Below are 25,328 nucleotides of genomic sequence, written 5' to 3' on the forward strand. Positions count from 1 at the left end.
ACATATTTGCACACAAGGCATGATTACAATTCTGAGAGAGAGATTTCTCAAAATATATTTTTTATGCTAAGCCAAAAGTCATACATGTTTGGAATTAACCGAACATGGGTAAGTAAATAATGACAACATTTTGTATGTTTTTGTGAACTATCTCACTCATAACGCTAACATGGATCCATATGTGACATTATTATTGATGACAGCAAAATACATCATATTAATTCCTCTATTATCTTGCACAATATTTGAGAACAAGTAGGCCATTTTGTCACGTTCACACAGCAATATGGTTGTCAGTTCTGTATTTGAGAGTAATACGATTAAGTTCACACACAGTTAGATTTTTTTTATTTTTTAATGGGAGGCACAACTTGGCCACGAACCACAAACTCGCATGCACCCGCATTTTCTGTGAACCTCTGCTGTATGACTGGAACAGTAGGATAATGGCCTATGGTTTTTTGTTTGTTTATTTGTTACTTGACAGCGGTGGCCACTGTAAGCTGTCTTGGAAAAGAGCCTTGTGAAGATTCTTGACATTCTCATTTTATGTTTTACAGAAAAAAAAATAACAATACACAGAGGGTGAGTAAATAATGTCAGTAAATAATGAATTTTCATTTTAGGTGAAATGTCCCGTTACGTGTTTATGTCACTACCATTGGTTTTTATATAAGCTCACAGCAGGCTTTCATTATTTTCCGAGTTTCCAATGTGTTTTTACTAATCAGAATCTTGTAATTATGGTAATTCCAACATGACATGAATGTACCATTCCTCTTCGACTCTGCATGCAAGCGAGCAGAGCACTGTGATGCGACAAAACGAGATGCTCCTGTGATAATCATTAAAGTGCTGTCACGCACTTGTTGTGTAAGCAGCTTTGTTAATTATAATGGAAGTGTTCTATTTTTTCGCATAAGATCACAAGCACAGTGTTGATGTGGAGTAAAAGGACGCATGTTCTCTTTCTACCTTTTCTGCTGTATGTAGGTCAGCTTCCTCTCTCTGCTTCTCTCTCCCTCTCTCTCTCATTTTCCTCTCTCTAGTGCATTCTCTATCATCACATCTTGCACAGCATGCAGAGAACTGTAGATATGTCAGTGTGCTCACCACTGTTAATAAAGCACACAAACATTCACACACCACCCCTAACCACAATATTTTTTTCTTAAATGGTTCAGTCTTAAAACTGTCACACAATTTCACACGTCCATCTAACCAAAAATGACTTACTTAAACGGAACTTGTCCTGGATGCTGACTGGTCAATATACTGTAGCATACGAAACTGGAAACTTAATTAGTGTCCTTAATATTATGCTAAAATACTTTTTTTTTTTTAAACAGTGAGATACTCAAACCATGCTATTGTACATTGTGAATACAGTGTTATGACTAAAGAGGGTGTGCCTCATGCTTGACAACTTCCTTTTAGCTGTTGACAATATATTCCCAAATATATCACAATACTACTCAAATGTGAAGCTGAATCGCTCTTGATAAGAATGTCTACTAAATATCTTAAATGTAAATATAGCACAGGATCATTCAACATGCAACCAACATGAACAACTCAACATGAAATCAAAACATGCACATTACAATTTATTGGTAGTATATATGTTATTCTAAAGAAAAACAGTTTCTCTACGTAATCTTTATTTTGATAAGCCACACCCACTTTCACCTAAATAAAATCAAGTCCTGTCCTACATTTTTCTTGTTGAATATCCTCTTTCACTTTATGAAATATGTCACATTATGGAAGTAAAATGGCTTGCAAACAGTAATTCACAATTGACTTCATATAAGCACTGGCAGCCATTTTAGAGTTGTGGGCTTCTGCTGTGTTGTGTTGTGTTGTAATGCATGTATAGGTTCATAGCAGTAGGACAGATTGTTCTGTGATCAGGTCCTCAGCCTCTTCCTCCACAGTGCCCATGCCCCACAGGGCCGCAGATGGCAGCTGGCAGATAGAGCAAGAGAGTTTTTTAGACTGGAAAAGATGCTGCGGGGTTCCAGATTTCTGCTGTGAATGGACATGTTGCGCAGATCACAATCTTTTGCACAGAATCAGCTCTTAAATTTTCTTCATCAGAATTTCCCCACTGCTGTGTTTTTAGCTCTAGATGACAGGACACTTTTTAGACACTGTTCCCAAGAGCGCAGGCAAATGGTATGAAAAAAGCTGAGCTGTGTCCTTGCATTAGCATCACCTGAACTGTTTTATTTTTTTTTCCTCCAGGAACAGAAACGACACTACCTATGAGTCTGCATATCTGCACCACTTTGGGAAAAGTGCTAGAAGCAAGTAAAGTCTGGCGAGACTCCTGAGAGACTCTCGGACCTGTCACGACACCAAAGAGTGGACGCACAATCTGTCAAGCTCAACGCAGTCCCCTTAAGGAGTTCTGGTCTTTTAAGGACTGGGAGAACACCTTCGAGATCTTTCCAAAGCCACATGAGCACCTCCCCGAAAAGCTTATCAGAACAAAGGTCAGGGAGGTTGTAAGCACAGCCAATCACGAGGAGAAGCAACAACAGGGCAAGGTCATACCACAACGGGGACCTGAAACAGGAAGAAGGTTGTGACATTGAGGTGGATGTAGCTTCTGTTACATTGTTTGCATCAGTTCCTTTCTGAAACTCACCAAGCATCCTATGAGACAGTCTACGGACATTTAGCTTACAACAGTATTAAGCTGAACAGTATTTCTTAGTAAGATCCTAAGATTCTCTTCAAGGTACTCTGTATTTAGGTCGTTATTGTATTTATGTCCTAATAAATGTGCTGTAACAGTGTAAACACTGAAACAATTGCCAACATATCTTCTAATATTGAGTGTGACACTTTGTAGTGTTCAGCCATTCATTTGTAAGTAATAATATCCTGTTACATCAAATTAACAACTCTCAGTTGTGCAATATCAGTAAACAGGGTGTAAGTTGTTGCCTCAAGACTTTGTTAACCACTAGAACCACAAACTGCAACTTCTCGTGACCTCCGAAGCAAGACACAGTCCTCCATTGTCCTTCAGGGCCTTTTTAATACTGTGCACTGGCTGGAAGTCTTTGTCCATCTGTGCCACATAAAGACTCAGGGTGACGCAGTTCGTGACCAAGGAGGGACTTTGAGACAGCAATGGACAAACCCATCCGTCCTCACGTCCCCTGCAATGGCTGAGTGTCCTCCCCCAGTGCACTGAAGACCTACTCTGCAGGAACGTACTCTACACCCAGTTCCTCTAGCCAAGAACACCGAGCCTAGGAGTGAATGTCCTGCCTGCGGCGCCAACCTGTGACCATCCCCATGGACACTGTCAAGATCATCCAGTCGGAGAAGTTCCCTCGGGAGTGTCCGGCTCCAGTGACCCAGCCTCGCTACGCCCCACCTCCCCGTATGGCCTGGGATGGAGGAGGCGAGGGGGAGGTGATCGTCAACCAGGCATGTGGTGATCTATCCATGGAGGTCAATGGCAACACCGTGGTCCCACCCAGACCCTTAGTGTCTCCTCCTGCCCCTGTCCTCCGCCGTGAAGCAAGTTATCTTGCCCAGCGCAAGGCCAGCACATCTGACATCTGCTACCACCAGTTCCACTACAAGATGGACAACGTCATCGTCAACCAGTATGTGCTCCGCTCTTCCTCCACCTCTTCCTCCTCATCCTCCACCTCCTCAGGCCCTGTGATGCCATGCGAACCACTGGACTGCCCCACATGTGGACACACCTACAACTTTGCCGGCAAGCGCCCACGCATCCTGTCTTGTTTGCACTCAGTATGTGAGGAGTGCCTGCAGATCTTGTATGAGTCCTGTCCCAAGTACAAGTTCATCTCCTGCCCCACTTGCCGCCGTGAGACCGTGCTCTTCACCGACTATGGGCTAGCCGCTCTGGCCATCAACACCAGCATCCTCAGCCGGCTGCCGCCTGATCCGGCAGGGACCGTGCAGTGGGGCAGCGATGGTGACCGCAGCTGCTATCAGACGGTGCGCCAGTACTGTCAATCGGCTTGCACTTGCCACATTGCCAACCCTCTTTCCTCCTGTGGCATCATGTAGAATGGAGAGCATCCTGAGCTCATCCCAAAAGCTATTCCACAATCTGAAAATCTTGAGTCACACATATTCACCTTCTCCGAAGGGTCACAGATGTATCTATATATTTAATAGCACAGGATGCTATGTGAACTTAAAGTGAAAAGGACACTTGTGTGTAAAGTCAGAGATATGAAATATCAGAGTAAATGTATTTTATGTATGAACTGATTTCCCTATAGCCCTCGACCTCTTGTTTGGATGTGTTCGTCATTGACATCTCTTTAAATGGGAATGCCAAGGGAAGTCTATCTCCCCCCATCCTGGGTATAATACAGACCAATAAAGAATTTAAAAATCAAACTGTTTGTTTGGTCTAAACTTAAACTTAAAGTTAGGTGCTGTAAGTGACTGGGCCATTTTACTAACATCCTCTAGATTTAGTCATTGAATTAGGCCCCACCCATTCCTACAAACACGTGCCCTCTATCCAAAATCACACCCTCTTTAGACATACCAGCCCAAATATATATATTTTTTTATAAATATGAAGGATCATATTTTCTAGATCACATTACTGACCTGATGGAAATATATTTGACATTACAGATACTTACATATATTCCACAAGACAGAGCTGAATTTACACAAATTACCCTGTTCAAAATGTACATATTCTTGGTTCTTAATATCATGTGTTGCCTCATCAAGCATCAGTTACTGTTTGTAGCCTTTTCTGATAGTTGTGAATAAATTTATATTGTGCATACTATAGATAAAGTCAGTTATTATTTTGTACTGTGGAGTACAGTATATTAAAATCCATCTCTCTTTTTAAAAATGCAAAACATCAGATTCTGCTAAGGGAATGTAAACTTGTATGAGTATGTAATCTTGCAAGCAGAGTGGTTTATTGTATATTTTATTATATTAAACAATTGTTATGAAATCACCTTAGTATTACAAAATAACAAATTCTTTTAGCAGCAAAAGTTTACAGACTGAGATCATGATAGATGAGAAAATAACTAAAATACAATGAATGGATCTAGCGATGAAAACTACGCATTGGCAGCATTTTGCATTGTAAATTTATAAACAATAGGATTAACAAAAACAAAGTGAACTGACAGTTCCAAAAAAACAAGTATCCATTAAGTACATGAAGACTATTAGTACTACTCAGTACTTTATTTAAGTGCAGCCTTAAATACTTGACTAAAACAAGCTATACATATAAAAGTGCCATAATCCTCAGGTAAATGGGAGGTGTGAGCCACCATCACTGGGCATCAATGTGGCATGAATGTTAGAGACGTGTAGTCATACTTCTACTCCTACTGAAAAAGCTTGTTTTCTTCTTAGGCTGAAAGCTTTGAATAAAAGTATATAAGATACACTTGTGTAATAAATTAACATTAACAACTGTAAAAATGATGCATAATCATTAAAATAGTAAGTATTTAAAATGTTTGCAATAGCAATCTAAAGAAAATATAAGACTTTAATTTTCTCAAATTTACCTTTTGCTTTCTCTGTCAGACTGTTGTGTTTCCTGCCTTCTAAATGATGCAAATTTCAGCTTTTGGATCTTACTCGGCTTTTTGTGCTCATTTTCGGGTAACTGGTTTAACAAACAGAGGAACAGTCATATTATAACTTTTAACATCCACATGTCATGCTACTTAGACTAATACTACTATTAAAGGGATAGTTCACCCAAAAATGAAACTCAGTCATTTACTCATCCTCATGTTCCAAAACAAGACTTATTTTGGCAGAACACAAAAGAAAAAGTCTAGTAGAATGTCGAAAACTGGATGAGGACCAGGGGCTCCAAAAAGTGCTATAAAATAGTGCTCATAAAAGTACATATGACCTTATGACTTTATAAGTCTTTATAACTACACTCTATAAGTCTTCTGATGGTATGCAATAGCTTTCTGTGAGAAACAGACTGAAACTAAAGTCTTTATTCACTGAAAATCTTATCAGCTGTGGTCAAAATTCACTTTCATTGTATGAAAGCAGCTTGGACAGTCTGTTATAATAATTCTTTTAACTCAACAGAATAAAAAAAAAAAAACATGCAGATTTCGAAAGATGTCAGGGTGAGTAAATGATGAATTTTTGGCCCACTCACTATTTACTTACAGAATCTTTACCATCAGGTTCCTCGACTAAGGCATCTGCAATAGGTTTGTCTTGAACAAACCTTGTTCTCCCTGTAGGATAGACATCTATTTTTAACAGACACACACCAAACCAATGTCTCTGGTTCATCTGTCAAAAAGACTCACTGTAATGGCCGACGGCTGCCTGAGTGTCAGATACTGATCTGTGACGAAATCCCATGGGTTCTTTTAGGTGAGTCGATTCGCTAGGTGGATGACCCAGAATCTGTAAACCTTGACTGGCAGGATAGCTTATTTCCTCCTCATGCAAGCTTCCAAGCTGGAAACATTTAGTTAGTGAGTTAATGTGCTTGAAATTTGAGGTTTCAGTTTACAGGAAACAATAAGAAGTCATTTTGACACACGACACCTCTTTTGGCAAACTGACATAAACTTGGCAGCAATACAGAACTGGAAAGTCTTGATTATAAGACCTAAAAAGGCAAGCTTTGTGTGATATATCAGTGTCACTAACCTCTATTTCAGCATGCTGACTCTTCAGGATCTCCACCTCTTTCTGCAGGCTGTAGTTTTGCTGCTGTAGCTTTGCAATGTTCTCCAGCATCCTGCACACCTGCTCCAGGTACAGCAACCCTGGAGACAGTTTGTCCAGCCTGTATTGATCACTGTCCGCAAGCTGCTGAGACAGAGAGATCAAGACCTGTATTCATTAAGATTCCTAGTGCTGGGAACAGTAAAGCTTTTATTATCTAATTTGGTGGGGTATAAAAAGCTAATCAATTTGTACTGTATAAAATGCAAAACCTGATCTCTGTTCTAGATTCAGATTTCTCTGTTCTTAGTACTAAATAGTTTACAGATTATAGTTATGAATGTCTATTCTGGGCTGCTTTGCAGTTTGAACAACTGAAAATCTCAACATAGGGAAGCTGAGCATCTGAGGTCCCTTTAAAGGAAGTGAATGCAAATAAAAAATGTTAAAGCTGAAGTGTGTAATTTCTGTACTATTAGCATCACCAAACAGATTGACAAAAATAATGACTGTTTTTATTCAGCTTTTCTGAACACTCCCCCTTTCAGCTATAGGTTGAACAAACAGATAGTCCCACCCCTCAGCTTAAATTTTGCTGCTCAAGTCATTTTTTGATAGCGCCGCAGTGTTGCATTTTTACAAGGAAATAATGTAATGATACAATATAAATACAATATAATACTATATATATATATATATATATATATATGCTATTTATATTGCATGTTACAGCTAAATTAAAACTGTAAAACATATGAAACACAAAGCAATTAGCATTGAATGGGACATCAAAAGAGTACATGCAACATACTTAAAATTAAACAATTGTCTTGACCACCAGAAATGTTATTAAATTATGTTATAAAGTAGAACTGGCTCAAAAAAAAAAAAAAAGGGACAAATTGCCCCAATCTGACATTTACAAAAATGTATTTGTCCTGAGAAACCAGTTTAACATTTCAGCTAATATCTACATTAATTATACAGTTTATCCTTATCTGAATATATGTTTTGTTTTTTTTTTGTTTTTAATCATCACTGCATTCAAAAAACACTTAGGCCTAAATGTGAGATTTATGTATTTAAACTGCATAAAAAAAATCCAGCCTTTTGGATTACACTATTTTTACATAAACCAATAAACTTAATGTCACATACATGAAACAGGTAAGATTTCTGCACTTAAAAAAAACATTTGCATCTATTTGATTTTATTTAAACATTTTCAAAATGCATTTAAAAATCAACATAAATCTGTTTATTGTGAAAACAAATAAACATGGTTATAATATGACTAGCTGTAAAACAAGCAATATCCAGTTAGTTAAAATGTATGCGATTGAAACTAATTTGATTTATTGATAAATATATAAACCTGCTTACAGTGTATTTAAAACACACTTTACAGTACGTCCACTTATGGTGTACAATATACTTACCCAAGAAAGTACTGGGTAGTATAAGGTAACTACATGGGTTAAGGTTAGGTTTAGGGGTAGGTTCAGGGTTAGTACCTAGTTATTACCCAGTTATTGTAATTGCTATAATAAGTAGTATGTGCATGCAGAACAGGACTGTAAAGTTGCTACCATTCAGTTTATTAGTATGATTACAGAAATCTGTTTCTTACCTGTTTCATTTATGTATGACTGACAAATATGCATCACAATACGTTCATTAGTTTGTTTATGTTAAAACTGTGTAATCTAAATGGGTGGAAATTTTATAAGAAATTCAAATACATCGATCTTAAATTTAAGCTTAAGTTTAAACATAAAATCTAACTAACAGCTTCCTCGTGACAATAAGCCCCTCAAGTCTCCTCTATTTCAAAAATTCCAACAACTAGACTATAAATACTCTCTGGTGACATTTATCACCCAGTTTATTTCTAAATTATACAAAAATGTCATGTGTTATTTCTTTATTAGAATGAAATTATTGTTTTTGTTCCAGTCCTATAAAGTTTTCTTTCCCCATGTTCCCGCTGATTACGTTGAGACACGTTCAGCACAGATCTATCATCGGTGGCATTCATTCTCAACACCCACACATTCCTGTCAGCCTGCTGGCATCATTCCAGTCATTCCTCTCTCACCTGAACTGGCCAGTTCAGTCTTAGGGCGACTGTTTAGCGTCTCATGACAGATCCAGACCTGAGTCCATTAAAAGGATGTCTAGTCTGTGCATGTGTATTGTGTGTCTTCAAGAAAGAATCAAGCGCGTGTTTCAGTGGGGTTAAATATGTAAGGGGTAACCTGCTCATTATGTACCTGAGCTGGTCATAAAAGGTTATGCAACTCCACTGCTTGTAATTTCTTAACCATGAAGACTCACATGATGCAGGTCAAAGTGCATTCAGCGCACTATGCCTTTGACCTTGGCCATGTCATCTATTGTTACTAGTGAGATTGCTATGTCATTTGTTAAATAATTATGTAATTAAAAAAAAAAAAATCATATTACCATATATTATGATAAATAATGCATGAATTTTAATTTTAAAACTTAAGTTAAAGAAATTTACCAAAGCAACCATGATATTTTAAGCTTTTTTGAATCTTGATTGTCATTTTTTTCCCAAGACATAAAAAATTACAGTGCACAATGAATACAGAAAGTCAGCTATGTATATGACAAAACTGTGCGCAAATACCAGGTAAGTAATTTTGGTGTGTGAGGAGCATAAGGAGCACCTGATGTCAAGTGTGTGACATGACAAATGAGCACTATATATGTCATGTAAGTGCATCTGAAGCAGTGCACAATGAGGTAGCAAAGCACGTGTTCACAGATGGAACAGCATGATTACATTAATCATAAAAGAGAATTATTTTATGACATATAAAGAGATAATCTAACCCTAGTATAACCTAGTGTTATTTACAGCACCCAAAGTGCTGTAAAATTAGGAAAAATAGTAAGAGAAACTGAAATAAATAGAATTAGCAAAGTAACAAAGAAAAACAGACTCATAAAAATAGAACAAATCATACAAATAAAACTCACTCAACTAAAACCTTTATACATCTCAAGCAACATCATAAGCTAAAGAGATAAAATGTGTCTTCAACCTAGATTTGAATGTAATATAAAGGAAGTAGATGTTGACTGCTCACCTCCAACTGGCTGTCTACTGGTTGGCCCTGTTGGTGGCATTTTCTGTACAGCTCGGCTTTCTTGGGATCTGGAGGTTGTGAATGAGTTCTCCTTGGATGAGCAAACCGATGATGTGGTCTGGAGCTGTTTGAGTGAAAGCTGGTTGGAAAAGAGGCCGTGTTAGAGCGATACCGTGGCCCAGCGGTCCCTCTTTCAATCTGGTGCAGGGGTCCTCTCCATGAGCCTGAATCTGTCCTTCTCAAGGCTTGCTCCACCTCCAGACATGTTGTTTTTAGAGCCACAGAGCTGAGAGAGACACTTGAGGATGAGCAAATAGAAGGAGACGGGGATGAAGGTTGAACCTCATCCTCTGTAGAGCCAAAAACTGGCTGTGATTCTTCAGATGTCAAAGCACTACACTGGTGAGAATGACAAGGACTAGTTGTACTAACCGTCTCAAATCCAGAGTCCTCGGATTCTGATTTTACATTGGATAGTGGGACAGAGTCCCTAGAAATTGAATCTAATCTGTCCACACCAGGTCCTGTCTGTAAGTATAAATCCTGGTGGCCTTCGGTCACCCAACTCTCCAGAAGATTCCCAAAATTCCTATATAGGTTCATTGATAATGAATTTCTCTCGTCCGGTATACTCTGTTTCTTTCAGTAGTCAATCAGAACACGTGAAACTCTTCGCAGCACCTTGACTTTCTCACAACTGACTAGAAACTTGCAGGTCGATTTGTCACATTGAACTAAAAGCACCTTTCTAGAGCCGCCCACATTCCGACTCCCATGTTTCTCAATCACCCTCTGACAACTGCTCCACTTCCGGTGCCGTTCCTAAAATCCTGAGCTCATGTTCTTGGTGGATCTGTCAAGACATGTTGTGAGGCTGATGAAACTTTCACAAAGCCCTTAAACAAAGTAACAGAAACTGCTGGTATGTATGCTGAGAAGGCGGCAAATAAGGTCTTTAATGCATTGAAAAGATCAAACTTTATGTATAACCACCAGCCCTGTGGTGTCCAATATAGCCAAATCGTCCACCCCAATATTTTTTTATTCTTGATTCTGCTCTGCTACACTTTATTACACATTACACCGCTTTGTTTGTTGTTAGGATGGTCTTCCTTAGCAGTCTCAATCATGTCAAAATGACTGAGATGGCCAATCAAATCAAAGAAGGCATGAATTCCGGTGAGTTTAAATTGTAAATGAGGGCAAGGTAAGATATAAGTAGCAAAATATTTATTATTTTACGATAGAAATTTTAAAACGACCAATAGTATTATGCAGTGATGCAAACTTGACTTTTTTGTCAAATTTTGCCATTTTGAAGTAAAAAAATATAGGTCTTTTAAGTGATTCATAATTCATAATTAAATGTGATTAACAAAAATCAATAATGGAGCAATTTTTGACATATTAGACAAAAATGGGTTTGGTCCACCCCATTAATGTCTAAGACATGGTTACGCCCTTGATCCAGCATAATATGAAGGACCTTTTCAAATCCCTACGCATACATGCATGAGAGAAATGAATAAAGTGATCCATTTGTAACAACTTAATGTAAGTGTTGTTCACTTGGCAACCGTCAATATTGGTTGACTACCAACTCAAGCTTGAGGAAATGGTACTTCAGAGTCATTTTTCACATAGCCTATATAATGCATAATTAGGACCTGAAACTAGGACCATAGAGTGTCATTCAGTTCACAGCTATGCAGTATCTGCTGGTATGAGCCGTGCAGAGGAATAGACATTCCTGTGCATTGATAACATCCGCATTCCTCTCTGTGTAGGAAAAATGAAAATATGCAACATCAACAAAATGCAAACCACAAATTAAACTGTTAAACAATAATCATAATACACACGAAATACACACCCATGAAGATACTGTTTTTATATTTAGTTTAGTGTGATTAGATTTATGGTATTATGACTATAATCTGTGTTATTAAATTTATTATATTATTGCATTATGATATTATTTATTGCACATAATTAGTATATATATATATATATATATATGTTCTCACATGTTAATGCGTCCAGAAGACGCTGGTCACAGCAAGGTCAATGCATTTCTTGTGTGGGGTCCTCCATCATGACCTCCCCAGGCCTTCGGCAATAGTCACCACACCTGTAACGTTGGAAATAAAAATATCTATATGACTTGTTCACTATATTTCAAGTTTCTGAAGCCATATACCATAGCTGAGGAATAGACATTTACTGTAGCCTATAAGTCATACGACATTTTTAATACAATGATACATTTAGGCTGTTTGAGATCTAATGTGATCGAATGATTGAATCAGTAAGTTAAAAAATGAAGTTTAAGTGTAGATCTTTAATAATCCTTTCCAAAATATTTTTAATCGGACTGGAGTTCCTCCTCCGGATTCGGAATATTTATTTAGGTTTTACAAGGAGTCAGATCGGTGGTAGACTAGATGTAATTTGAAATTATAAGACATGGTAAAAATGTCAATTACTAAGTATAAGGTAGGCCTACATATAAAAAAGTGCTTTCTACAGTCTTGAGGATTGAGGAAAATTAGTGCATGTAAACATTCACATGGAACATGTTGAAAATGATTCATCTGATTCTCAAGATCAACTCACTGACTCTAGAAAAGGACGTGAAGATTCTTCAGAAATCTCCATGTGTTTCGACAAAACCTACAACATACTGTAGCGTGGAACGTTTTGAGGATGAGTCTGTTTAATATCGCGTTGGTTATCAGTGAATATGCTAGGTTTTGTTCTCTTGTGTCATTTAAATTATTTTATGTACGGATAGTAATTAACCTGTTGCAATGTTATAGCTAGCCTATATTTCTTTTTGAGGCTATAACGTATTCTGGCTGCATTTCTCCTACTACCCACAAGAGGCTGCAGCATCACAACTAACTGACTTGTCATGTAACATTATCTTTACCAGCCAGGTCATACAGTACTAGGCAGATGCAGCGAACCCATGCAGGTTTAAACCCGTCACCGACCAATACTGGCTTATAGAACAACCGCCGAGAGAGCTTATCTTTAAACGGTTTCATAAAATTACATTTATTTTCTCTAGGTTTATCAATGAATTGTTTTATTTAATTTAGGTGGCCGCACACTTCCCTCTTGAGGATGACACGGCATTACGCGCGCTCGCTGACAGAATGATGGCACGCGCTCCTCTCCTCACCTTAGCAACCGTTAAACAACATTCAAAACTGCTGCGGGTTTGAAAATATGGAGCGGTTTCCACCCAAATTTAGTAAAGTGCTGGTGACACCTGACCCGCAGTACATCCCAGGGTGAGTTCTCAGTTATTTCCCTGCATTATTATTAATTGATCTGTTTCTTATTTTGTTCCAGAAATTAGCTGTGTATGTTAAAGAGTTTGAAAAAGTAAAACAATTTTTAATTATTATTTTGAATGATAGTTTAATTATAGTTTATAGGTCTGGGTTTATGTTGAAATAACTCTTACAAAATCCTTTCTATATGTAACTTGAGACTCAAAACAAACAAAGCGTGTCTGTTGCCAGCAGTCATAGTAATCTACTGCCAGATGGATGTCTGTCTGTCTGTCTAAATCAGAGGTGTCCAAACTTTTTACTATGAAGGGCCAAAAATCAAACTAGATTGAGGGCTGTGGGTTGAAAATAAATGCATTTGTTTTAAATAAATAAAATTAAATACATACATACATACATAAATTAACCTATTTGCAAATAAATAAATAAAACAAAAGGATAAATTAGAAATGAAGATGCTTCAATGGCATGTTTCCCCCTCTTGTGATTTGGGATGGTTGGCCAAATCAAAGGTTATCATGGGCCAATTTTGACTCACGCACCCTGGTTTGGCCTTCTCTGGTCTAAATGAATGAATGGATGAATGAATCCATCAATGAATCAATCAATCAATATCACTGGAAATGTCACTTCTTCATCTTCACTAACTTTTAAAAATTGATTTGATTTTGACGCAATATTTACACTGAAGCTCGCAGGCGGCTATGGTAAGGGGCGTGACATTTCCCGACCAGGCGCCGAGTGCTGCCAATCACAACACACACTGGCCCAGCTAACCAATCACAGCACACACTGGCCCAGCTAACTCAAGACTTTGTAAAAGAGCATAATAGGACCCCTTTAACTTTAAACCCCCAAGGTATTTCAATCTTCAGCATTCATTTTGCCTTTTTACCAAATGCACTTTTAATGTATTGGTTTAATAATATAATATATAACATAATATAGGCTATAAAAGCATGTTTAAAAGGACACTCAAAACAAAATGAAAATGCTCTCATCTATTCACCCTCAAGCTGTCCCAGATGTACATGACTTTCTTTTTTCAGATGAACACAAACAAAGATTTTTAGAAAAATATTCCATCTCTGTGAATCTATATAATGCAAGTGTATGGGACCTGCAAAGCTGACGCTTCATGAAGGGCTACATCAGCTAATTGTGAAGCAATGCGTGACTCGAGAAGTGGCGTGGAATAACAGAGGACTGTCACTTCTTGTGTGAGTTTCACAGCGCATTCATTTACATCAGACTTCACAACATGCTAACGAAGCGTTGAACAGTTGGCCAGAAGTGATGGTTTATAGTTAAAAAAGTTTTAAATATTAGTATTTTTCTTTGTTTCAGAAGGCATTGGTTCATCAGCTGGGGTCATGTGGATTACCTTTGTGTAGTTTATGAAGCATCACCTTTACGTGTCCCATACACTTGAATTATATGGACTTAAAAGTATTATAATATAATCATTATTGCCAACATCTGCTGATGGTTTTGTTTAGGTATGCAGGCTACTGTCCTCAGCTGAAGTATAATGTGGGCCAGACTTATGGTCAGTTAACAGCAAAGCTCCTATCTTCCCCGGAGGTGTCTCACTCACAGAGGCTTGTGCTCCATACCGGGCGTCTCCCATCCACAGAGGAGGACACAGGACCCCGCAATGAAATCTGGAGAAGCCGACATGGAGGCAGCAGGAACCTGGAGAAAATGATTCCGGGATACACAGGTAACAGTTTGGGGGGTTGCAATACTTGGTGTCTAGTTTGCAAAACTGTTAACATGCACTATATCTCTCTCTTGTGCTCCAAGGTTTTGTTCCGTTGCGTCAAAACTACTTCTGCAAAACATATGCAGAAACCTGTCGAGATGCACTATCAGAGTTCAACCAGGAACAAGAAAAGAGACTGCGTGTGGCTTCTGCTGACCTGTCTTTTGCTTTCAACAACAGCGTCCCAGACTTCAAAGTAAGCTGTCACAGTCGGATTGCTTCTCTTTCACAGCGCTCCTGTGTAGGGTCACCCTGTTCAATTATACATGCTAAATATCCAGTATCAAAGCAGGTCGAGTGTCACATGCCCAGTAAATGAAAAGAAGTACTGTTACTAAACAAGCTCTCCAATCAGGACACCACATGATTTCAGCCAATTATCACCCCATTGTGTTACAACAAGCTGTGAAGGTCCCCTGATTCACAGATGATAGAAGCTGTTCTTTTTTTTAGCTATATTCATCAGCTACCTTTTTCAATTTGTTGTTCAGAACATATTTACAATATCTAGTTATAGTTAATAAAAGCTGAATCTGATGGTTGTCCTTTGTTGTAGCCTAAAAGATTGAACAGCCCTCTTACAGCCATATCTAAAGATCCTGCCCCTTACAAGGCCCCGGACCCCTGGAAGCCACAAGGCTCCCCGTACCTCATGGAGGAAAGCAGCCCACATAAGTATTTCATCTCAGGTTAGCCAATGTTGGGCTTACTAAGAAACAAATTACGGTGTTTTAAATGTACTGTAAATGTGATGAAGGTGCTCAGAGCTCTGAATTTTGTACCAATTTGTAATAATTGTCATTTTGACAGGTTTTACTGGCTACGTCCCCAAAGCCCGGTTCCTCTTTGGTGCTGGATATCCCATCATCACCAACAAGGCACTGATCCAGTTTGACAAAGAAATTAAGGCAGGTCGGATCTCATTCAACTTGCAAAGGGAGGAGTCTGCCAGCTTGCCTCTGATACCCACAATATACCCCTCCAAAACAGGGCTCCTACCCTCCTACATGGGGCACATACCAGGTATGTGTAGATGGTAATTATGTTCTTTTGTAGAAAGCTTGCTATCATTTATAGTAATGAAGCGAGGTAATTATGTCAACAGGGTACAGATTTCAATATGGCCATACATTTGGGAAGCTCACCAATGATGCTTTGGGTCACATTGGTACACAGAAGAAGAACACAGGGGAAAACAGACTGGACTGAAGACCCAACAGTGCAAGTGAAATCAGTTATCACACATAACCCATCTAAGAACAATTAAAGTCATTTTGGTCATCTAACAAGCAACATGTAGCTGTTGAGTTAGTGTTGTCATATTTAAGTGAATGTACCATAATAACTTTAAAAGTGGAATTTTGAAAGGAATTGGTGTGATCACTGACAAGTCAACTAAAAGAAATCTATTTTTTCAAAAGACATGCTTTTTATAACCTTCTTCTTGCACACACATACACAAAAGCACACAATACAAACATTAAGGACTCAACAAATCTTTATCATCACAAGTTTCCAATTAGGCACAACTTTAATATCAGGAAATAGAAAAACCACTGCCGTTAAAACTCACTCATAATCAAACCATCATCTTCAATGAGCTCTTGTCCGTCTTTCTGTCAAAAACATCAGGGGTCATGCTTGGGCAAATGTCATCAACAAATATCACTACTGAACTAGTCCTGCTGTTGAAACAATAATATATAGATACTTAGCATGCATCTTTATTAAAGAAAGTAGCTATCTAATTGATTTCATCATGCAAAAATGCAATAAAACCAGCCGTTGTAATTCACAGAATACTGAAAAGGAAAACTATTAGTTTGTCATGCATAGACATTAATGCTTCTTTATCATGCATGGACATGGCTAAGTTACAGAAACTATTTCAAACAGACTATGAGGAAAAGTATTTTGTTTATAATGCCAACTAGTTCAACAACAGCAGAAATTATATGACTAGATTTACATGACAGCTAATGACCTGAGACAGAGATAAAGTGCAGAGTTTGGTCGGAAAAGACATCTTGGGACCTCGGTTCCAGTTTTGTGCTTGATTGCTGGCAGACAATATCCATTCATGTTATACTCTGCATTGTACTATGTGTTATACATTTAAACTAAAAAAAATTATTTCATCATCATTGATGCTTAAAGCTAGTGAATATTTTGTTACCTTTTAAAGACCAAGTTATAATACAACTTGTCCTGATTGGTAAATCACTAAGGCAGCATTCCATCCGGGAACAGATATGGTGCACTTGTATTGGATTGTACAGTATGAGTCGGTTGGCTATGTAAAGTTTATTTTGGATTAATTGTGCTTTACTCTGTCTAGCTAAAATCAGACTCTTTGCTGGCTCTTTAGAGTTAATATTTCATCTTTATTTGGTGTATCTCCGTCATGGTTACCATTCAGATGAGCCTCTGGCAATTTCCCTGTCCATACTGAATGCGCAAGCAGATCCACTTTGGATGCACCAAGCTTCAGCCATTCTGAGGGCCGCCTGGAGGAAGACAAATGTTCTGACATAAAGACAACCAAAGCTAACAAAGTGAATTTATGAGAAGTTTTGAAGAATCATGGTTACTAACCTACTTCTCAGAGGTCCACTCATGTTTTTTTGTGCCTTCTGTGGGCCAATTGGTGTTCCAACTCTAGAGCCGAAGAGCCTGGCCCAACGCAGCTCACTAAAGTGTTTGTCCTCTAGAGGACTTGATGAAGATTGTGACATCTCACTGTTTTCCATTCTGGTTGCTTCATCCTCTTTCTTCTGTGTTTCACACTCTGAGATGGGTGTCTGATTGAGCCAAAATCCATCAGTTACCCTTTTACTGAAGGCATCACTGTGACCTGTTGGACTCCTGCTGTTCTTCTGGATCGAGCTCATCTCCAGGATCTGAGCTGACTGGCCAAGAAGCCATTGAGGCAGGGGTGCTCTGTTCGTTTGCTTTTCATTACTTTGAAGGTGAGGTTCGGATGGAAGATGGAGGTCAAATGGCAGCAGAGAGAGTGGCTGCAGCAAAAGAAGCAGCTCTTGGAACAGTGGTCTATAAGTTGGCCCCTGGGCCAGAGCCAAGAAACCCCATTGGTGATAGTGTTCTGTCACAACATCTTGAAAAGAGTTGCATATAAAATGTTAAGGAATTAAGTATTGGAGCACTCCTTTACAATTGTCTCTAAACATCATAATACTCACCAACGCATGTGTATAAATGACGGATCCAGAATTCCAAAGCATGCAAGCTAAAAAGCAATATTTTCATTAGCTAACTGTACTGTGGCATAAATTTGTGCAAATGTTTTCAGCGTTTGACCTACTTTAGCAGATCTATGATAAAGACACTGAGCCGCATGCGACTTGGTAACTGGGAACATTTTTTTACTACAGACACCAAGCTGTCAGACAGTCGGGTAGACGAGCCTGTGAAGATTGTGAATATTGGCAATCATAAAAAAAACAGTTTCTAATTAGCTTTTGAAAGCACTCTGATAATGAATATGTTTCATTTGCTTTTCATCTGATTGGCTCACACAGACCTGGTCGTGCAGTGGCCTCTACGACGTTCCATAGTTTGTTGCGTCGTTGTCCAATAATCAAGTCCAATTGATAGGCTTTCAATCCGTCTTGAAGGATGTTCTGGATTGCAGGGCAGAGCTTTTTAAGGACAAGGTAGCTCATAGTGGTGCACAGTAAACTATTTCCCAGTCTGATCTGAAAACAAAATTACAAAACAAATTAAGACATCTGATTGAGACATCTTATTCTTCTAAAAGGACTCTATGTCTGTACATTACACTAAATACAAAACAATTTTATTGTCTAATTAGGATGGGTACGTTGAAGTAAGCTAGATATGCATAGATGCTGTGCAATTACGCTGTATTTAATATATCACGATGACTGATATATTACGCTGTAATTATGCTGTATTTAATATATCATGATGACAAGTTCAGTTTTTGTGCTAAATCTGTGCAGATTTGGTTTATATGAACTTCCCCAAGAAATTAACGAGTGAACATAATTTACGAAGTACAGTAACCTGCCCAATTGGCTAGTGATTTGACAGCATTACCTGCCACAGCTGATTTTTACCCACATTTGGCAGGTTGGCGGCTGTTCATTTCAAACCCCGTTTATACCCATCTGTAATATTTGACGTTTCTTTTAGTCAATCATACATCTATCTACTATCCATGTTACTTTTATGACATTTTTGAATTTCTTTGACTCCTTGTTCTACCTTTTCTTCTGGGTCTCGTCTTGAGTTGAAATGAGCCATTATGAGATCCACTGGCAAACTCACAGCTTTCAACATACCTGCGGAAAAACAGAAGGAAATGGGAGAGGTATGAGTGAGGTAGAGATTTAAATTCATTAAAACATATTTTATACGTTGTTTCTGATCCCTCAACATTCAACCTGACAATTTGTAAGGGAATTTAGGACATGCATAAATATTTACACAATGCAAATTATTTTAAAATGCTGTACTTTTAGGTAATTTCTGTCAATCTTGATATCAAAAGACCCCTAAAGGACAAGAACAACTTTATATAAAGATACATGAAACCTACTATAAAAGGAACATGTAGTAGTGCACGTGTGCTCACATAGAAACACACACACACACACACACACACACACACACACACACACACACACACACACACACACACACACACACACACACACTAACATGCCGAGTGTGTTAGCCAATCCATGGCAGTGAGAGTTATAAGTAGGTCACATTTTCCCCTTCAGGGAAGCAGAGGCAATGCTGCAGAGATCCACTCTGTATCTTTCTGTAACAGAAGGGATTTTGCCTTCAATGGCATACTGAGAAAGTATTGTATTTCACTTTTCTAGAGTATTTTCTGCATTTGGAATTTCTAAGTGGTAAAAGCTACTGTAGAAATTTTCATATTCACATAGATCTTCAAACAAATCATAGGCATATTGCTATACAAAAACAGAACATATTAGCAATTGATAATAGTGACGTAAAAATTTAGGGAAAATGTGGTTGTTTATCTATGCAGAATCTGATTATTCATCATCTCACTTCTCTTGTGCAGAAGATCAATTGAAAGAAGATCTGAAGGGGCTTCTGGGGAGAGGCAGAACTCTTCAGGGGGTCTGTCAGTCATGAAGAATGAGTCACCATGTTGACGTTCCCTCATAACACCTGCAGAGTTGAGGAAGCATGCATACAATTGACATAAATACATAATTTTTTCTTACCATCTTGTTTTCAGATTCAGATATCAGATTTTTTTATATATATTTTTGTATAAATTGTAGCTGCAAACCTATGAATTCCTGTGTTAAAACGTTTGCACAAAGTTTTTTCACACATATATGAGAATAAGATCAGAACATGTACATCAGTAAACTAAATAAATGGAACCCATAACACAATTCATTGACACTTACAAGGTGACCTCCTTGATCTAAAGATGTGTTGAGCGTTGGTGTTAAGTTCTTCATTGGTGCAGACCTTTGATGAAGCTTCAAAAGGCCAAAGGGCTTTCTGTCCAGAGCCTGGTAGAGAGATGAGGGAGGTGATAGAGGTCAAGGAGGTGACTGAGGTAATTGCAGGGGAGGGGTTTTGATGTAAAGGGAAGGATGCATCCAAAGGACCTGTAGTCTCCTCTTTGATTACTGGTGGAGTTTGAGGCTGAACAATGGGAACCTGCTCTAGTGGACAGTTCTGAGGATCTTGTTTTCCATACCAAGAATGTTTTTGGCTTAACTGTGTTTGTCTTAAGCAGGCATTTGGACTCCCATCTGTTTGCTCTGGGCTTTGAGGGCTTCTTGGTCTAATATTTGGACTCATATGTGGATTTCTGTCCTGGTGAATGAGCCCCAATAGTGTGCAGTGCTGGGTACACTGGACGGGGTTAAGGGGCAAAATAGGACTTGATGTGCAGGTGGAACAAGTGTCTGAACTGATCGCTGCCTCCAGGTGGATGTTAGAGGAACTCCTGAGAGGTGAGGGTTGCTTATGATGTGGATATGCCTTGCTTTTGCAAGTAGCTTTGGATGGCCCAGGCCTGCTGTACTTGTAGCTAATGTACTGATTAAGAAGGGAACCAAGTGCTTTGGTCTGTTGTTTTCCTGAGGGTGCCTGAAGCACAAAGGGCTGGATGGGGAGAGAGGTGGGCCTTTGTGCTTTTGTGTACCGCACAACATCTGAGAATGAAGCACATGTACCTGTAGACACAAGAAAAAGTTGTGAAAAACTGTCTTGAAAACCAAGAACTGAATGCAAAATATATGTTTTTTTTAAGTTTCTTACCTTCTGGATTGGATTGACTACTATTGTCAGCACTCAGGAACTTTGCTGCCATCTCTGAATCATCCTGTTTCTGGATGGAAGAGAGGTTTTGGATTGTAGGTTTAGATAAATAAATACCGATGTATTTGGTAATTCACAGACAGCATATGTTACACATTAATCCCTTAATCAAAGCCCTGAATCTTGGCATTAGTATAGGTATGGTATGGTAGTGGTATACATACCTTGTGTTCAGTTTGGAAAACCTTTGGCTTCTCCCTTTCCTCTTCCTCTGAATGTCCGAATAGGAAATATTCGGAAGATGGAGAACAGCTTCTCTGGCTTTGAGTCTCAGAGAAACTAGTCAAAGAGGACCAAGATGGGCTAGGTGAAGATTGGGATGATAGGTCACACGTCACCAGTTTATAGTAATTCTGAGTGGAACCTGCTAACCGTGCCTGACTCTTCAGACACATAGTGAGGTCAGAAATTTCCATTGATGGGAAGCCATCAGAGTTGAATGGGTAGATGTTGCAGTTTAGATCAGTGCTGTGAGATGACCAGCTGGGCAAAGGGTTTGAGCTGTCCTGAAACACTGTACCAGATCCAGGACTATCTAGATTTAGTGGAGTTGCAGGAACTACGTTGTTGGTTTTGTGGTAGATGGCACTGAAGTTAACTAGTACTCCATCTGAGCTGTTACAGGAAGAGTCAGTGATATAGTCTGTTTGGTTTTGAGTAATGGATTCGATAAGGTTTTCCGTTGGAGCCCAGCTATTATCAGGTTCCTCGAGAGTATGGTTACTGAAGTCTCCCTCATCACCCCAATCCTGTTCATCACAGTCCATTAATACAGGGGTTGCTCTGCTATCCCTGCAATCCCCGCAACCTGTATCAAACTCCCTCTCTTGTTCTTTGTTTTCTTTAACTTGGCTAAAAGGATTCGTATTACTTTGAGTCACATTTCCTTGTAGTTGAAGGGATGACCCCTCATGGTACTTGTGCAAGTTGTCTCCATCCGAGTCCTCGTCCTCTTCATCCTCATTAACTTCTGATTCAGGAATGAAGAGGTTTTGCCATTTGGGAGTACCTCTGCAAAGCGATGGCTCTTTTTTCAGTTGAGGACTGGTCGATGGAGAGTTCTCTGACAGAGCACGAAGCATTGGGGACGATTCATATCCTCTAGAATTTTCAGTCCTCTTTTTGTCCTCTGCTTCTGTTGAACTTAACTTGCTTGTGTGGCTTAGACTGCCATAGTCAAGTGCTTCCCTCGGCAGATCTCCCCTCTCAGGCAGGGATATACTGTGGGTTAGATTCAAAGTGCGTGGCTGTTTGGATGTCTGTACAGAGTTATATAGGTGCCACCCAAAAGACTGGCCATGGATGTGGCACACGATCAGAGTTTCTCCTGACTTTGGGGAGACATCCATTTTCTAAGCACCAGCACTTCAAAGCATCAGTTCTTGCATGGCAGGCTGATTAAGTGGCATAAACATGTGAATGCAAAACTCAGCAAAATCTCTTGTAACCTCATATGGCCACATTTTCACTGCTTTCAAGCCAGAATCTAAAGGACAAAATAGGCATTAAGGGTATTATCTATAATAATGCTTTCATATAAATCATCACTCAATACTTTTTCAACCTTAAATTCACCTTTCAGTACAAACCAATAAATCAAACAATCACAATTACAATATTAACCAGATACAGAATAAACCAGATATGACAATAGATTAACCCAAACCTAAAAATATAACATTTTAGACACAAAAGCAACAACAAAAGCATGTTTGTTGTTGTATCTGTGTGGAGTTTCTATTGAATTCAGTTGTTTTTATACTGAGCTAAATATATTAACTACCACATAAACCTAATCTATTTACATGAGGACATAGCATAGACTTCTCGTTTTGTAATTATAAATCATTACTGACTAACCCTTAAAAAAACCTATTGCGATTTAAAAACAGCATTATTTAACTTTTATGTATGAGTCATTTTTCCAAATGAGGACATGTCAGAATGTCCCAAAAATAAAGTTAATAAAAAAAGTGTCATATTTTGCTAACTTCTGAAGATACCATTTTTTCCCAAACAACAGCTAAAAGTTGAACAAACAGTTTGTAATTTTAATCAAGTTAATAAATTCTTTCAATGCTTTTTTTCCCCCAAATTCCAGCCCTAAAATTCTATGTTTAGTTAACAGTAAATTAGGATTCTGTGGTCAGGCTGTTAACGTGGGCAACTGCATCAACTCACCCAGCCGTAAACCTCCATCTTTCAGTCACTCTCATTCTGTCTGCACAGTAACTGGAGCAAACACACCGCATGATCACAACCTAATGCTCTACATCCACTCAGCAGAGGCTAAACACAGGAAAATAAAAATGAAAAGATAGGAAACAGGCAACGTCCCTCTTGTAGTTCCTCTTTAGTCACACTTCTTTCTGCTCTGCACTCCTCACAGCTCATCTGTTCCTCACACATTCCCTCCTCCCCCAGTACAGTGGTTCTAAGCCCCACAGTCCTATAGCAACAGCATCACAGACCCCACTGAGCATGCTCAGTGGTTTGTTGTTGAGGGATCATATTTGAGGGGATGGCAGATTTGCCTCTGATTTCAACAAAGGGGTGGGAATGAAGACTGCCTCGTACTAAAAAGAAGACTTGGAACAGAAAATTGAGACAATGAGAAGCTAATGTTTCAAAATTAAGCAGATCTCTGACATAGAAAAGATGATGGTAGAAAGCCTATTTTTAGAAAGGTTTACAGGAATAGTTCACCTTCATGTCAGTCCAAACCCCTATGACTTTTCATTCCGTGGAACTCAAAGATGTTTTGAAGACTGCTGGTTGCTCTTTTCCATGCAATTTACAATGGGAACTGGAGTTTACAAGCCTCAAAAGGGACACAAAAGAATGATAAAAGTAGTCCTTATGACTCATTATATTCCAAAGGCACTATAATCCAAATCTTCTAAAGAACTTTAAGGAGCCAATTATTTACTAAAAATGTTCATTTCCATTGAGCTGTTAACTGCCACAAATGGAATTATCATTTATGAATCACAAATCATTTAGACTGGTGTTGTGAACTGGATCACATTTTCAGATTAAATGATTGGTTCACCCAAACCAATTACATGAAGGAACTGTTCAGCATTATATATGTAGTAAATATCTTTTATCCTATTCAATTTAATCCAAAAAAAAAAAAAAAGAGGGGAAAGAGGCAAGTTTGTCTGCCACAATAATTAACTGTTTTTGGTTGTCATCATCCCCCAGATGTCACTCTAATAACAATTTGAGAGACTCTTGCCTTTGATGACGCATGGATATGGATAATAACACTAACATCTGCTGTAGGCACTGCTGGGAAAGGTGGCTAAATCCTTTAACCTGACTGCCTCTGTCTCTCAATTCAACAATGCATTTGGGAACAGCTCATGATTTGTATCCACCATTCACATGGTAAACAACAACAATCTCATCAGATTATATATCAAAAAGCTCACTGGCTTTACTGGTAATCTACTGACCTAAATAGTAGAAATAGTTAGTAGAACTAGAAGATGACTCAAAATATTTGTATGCCATCGTTTCTAATCAACTAAGAACAACTGTAGGATAGATAGCTTATACTGAATGATGCATATGTGCAAATTTATGTCACATGGTAAAAGCTCAAATCTGATTAAATAAAATTGTACTATAAACAGTACTTTAACCCTTGTTTACTGGGAAGTATAATAACTAACTCTACAGTAAATATAGTTGTCTGCATGTAATGCTTTTGTAAAATCGAAGAGTATGCATCATTCAGAGCTTCATTAGGACAAGTGGCCTGTCACTCAAACCTCCTGTACATTTTCATCAAGGTCATCCAGTGCAGTCAAGCAGAAAACAATGACAAACTGGAGCACTCCATCAACCTTGTAGTCATTTTGTTTCGATATGGACATGAAGGCAACATAATGATAATTGGAGAACTGGGCTCAAAGTCTTAAAAGCATACTAGAAGAAAGCTCAAAACTATGAAACATTATTATTAAGGACAGGCATGCAAAGTGTTCTTACAGATGCAGTTTCCAAAAGAGACACTATGTTTGTTGTAAATGTTTTCCTCATAAGATTACTTTATGCTTATTT

General features: G+C 38.5%; 4 protein-coding genes across 6 annotated transcripts in view; 2 read left to right on the forward strand and 2 right to left on the reverse strand.

The window, feature by feature from the left end:
• The window catches only part of LOC107688056 (RING finger protein 208-like), a 15,297-nt gene extending 10,672 nt beyond the window's left edge, over positions 1 to 4,625 (forward strand). Inside the window, exon 2 of the mRNA XM_016485602.1 lies at positions 2,248 to 4,625. Within this exon, the coding sequence (XP_016341088.1) occupies positions 3,277 to 4,062 (786 nt within the window). The 5' untranslated portion in view covers positions 2,248 to 3,276 and the 3' untranslated portion in view covers positions 4,063 to 4,625. The remainder of the gene's footprint in view (positions 1 to 2,247) is intronic.
• A 333-nt stretch (positions 4,626 to 4,958) lies between these two features.
• On the reverse strand, positions 4,959 to 10,528 carry LOC107688023 (uncharacterized). Of its 3 annotated transcripts, none has more exons than XM_016485574.1 (6): positions 9,825 to 10,528; positions 6,688 to 6,849; positions 6,339 to 6,492; positions 6,193 to 6,263; positions 5,562 to 5,662; positions 4,959 to 5,411 (listed from the first exon to the last, which is right to left on the reverse strand). In XM_016485574.1, exons 1-6 carry the CDS (start codon positions 10,425 to 10,427, stop codon positions 5,348 to 5,350), a joined length of 1,155 nt encoding a protein of 384 aa, XP_016341060.1. In that variant the 5' UTR covers positions 10,428 to 10,528; the 3' UTR covers positions 4,959 to 5,347. The 3 variants fall into 3 exon arrangements, with proteins under 3 accessions (XP_016341060.1, XP_016341055.1, XP_016341066.1); XM_016485569.1 differs by having other exon boundaries at positions 6,688 to 6,852; XM_016485580.1 differs by lacking the exon at positions 4,959 to 5,411 and having other exon boundaries at positions 5,593 to 5,662; positions 6,182 to 6,263; positions 6,688 to 6,852.
• A 2,530-nt stretch (positions 10,529 to 13,058) lies between these two features.
• cimip2b (ciliary microtubule inner protein 2B) lies at positions 13,059 to 16,136 on the forward strand. The gene is made up of 6 exons (XM_016485590.1): positions 13,059 to 13,123; positions 14,626 to 14,849; positions 14,933 to 15,087; positions 15,448 to 15,580; positions 15,702 to 15,914; positions 15,997 to 16,136. Exons 1-6 carry the CDS (start codon positions 13,059 to 13,061, stop codon positions 16,098 to 16,100), a joined length of 894 nt encoding a protein of 297 aa, XP_016341076.1. The 3' UTR covers positions 16,101 to 16,136.
• A 106-nt stretch (positions 16,137 to 16,242) lies between these two features.
• On the reverse strand, positions 16,243 to 23,452 carry LOC107688012 (iporin-like). The gene is made up of 11 exons (XM_016485560.1): positions 23,439 to 23,452; positions 21,422 to 22,743; positions 21,198 to 21,267; positions 20,333 to 21,112; positions 19,962 to 20,084; positions 19,140 to 19,216; positions 18,433 to 18,607; positions 18,214 to 18,316; positions 18,092 to 18,138; positions 17,487 to 18,006; positions 16,243 to 17,398 (listed from the first exon to the last, which is right to left on the reverse strand). The coding sequence occupies exons 2-11, from the start codon at positions 22,604 to 22,606 to the stop codon at positions 17,236 to 17,238; spliced, it is 3,243 nt and encodes a 1,080-aa protein (XP_016341046.1). The 5' UTR covers positions 22,607 to 22,743; positions 23,439 to 23,452; the 3' UTR covers positions 16,243 to 17,235.
• Positions 23,453 to 25,328: the final 1,876 nt, after the last annotated feature.

This window comes from Sinocyclocheilus anshuiensis, unplaced genomic scaffold, assembly GCF_001515605.1.
Source record: "Sinocyclocheilus anshuiensis isolate Anshui unplaced genomic scaffold, SAMN03320099.WGS_v1.1 scaffold205, whole genome shotgun sequence".
In the NCBI taxonomy this organism is placed as follows: domain Eukaryota; kingdom Metazoa; phylum Chordata; class Actinopteri; order Cypriniformes; family Cyprinidae; genus Sinocyclocheilus; species Sinocyclocheilus anshuiensis.

Coding starts and splice junctions, on each gene's coding strand:
- LOC107688023 (XM_016485569.1), bottom strand. CDS start 10,427: ATGAACCTATATAGGAATTTTGGGAATCTTCTGGAGAGTTGGGTGACC. Junction 6,853..9,824: donor CAGTAGACAGCCAGTTGGAG/GTGAGCAGTCAA, acceptor TCTCTGTCTCAG/CAGCTTGCGGACAGTGATCA. Junction 5,412..5,561: donor TCTGACAGAGAAAGCAAAAG/GTAAATTTGAGA, acceptor TTTTATTCAAAG/CTTTCAGCCTAAGAAGAAAA.
- cimip2b (XM_016485590.1), top strand. CDS start 13,059: ATGGAGCGGTTTCCACCCAAATTTAGTAAAGTGCTGGTGACACCTGAC. Junction 15,088..15,447: donor ACAGCGTCCCAGACTTCAAA/GTAAGCTGTCAC, acceptor CCTTTGTTGTAG/CCTAAAAGATTGAACAGCCC. Junction 15,581..15,701: donor ACATAAGTATTTCATCTCAG/GTTAGCCAATGT, acceptor TCATTTTGACAG/GTTTTACTGGCTACGTCCCC.
- LOC107688012 (XM_016485560.1), bottom strand. CDS start 22,606: ATGGATGTCTCCCCAAAGTCAGGAGAAACTCTGATCGTGTGCCACATC. Junction 21,113..21,197: donor TAGTCAATCCAATCCAGAAG/GTAAGAAACTTA, acceptor TTGTGTCTACAG/GTACATGTGCTTCATTCTCA. Junction 18,007..18,091: donor TCATTTATACACATGCGTTG/GTGAGTATTATG, acceptor ACTCTTTTCAAG/ATGTTGTGACAGAACACTAT.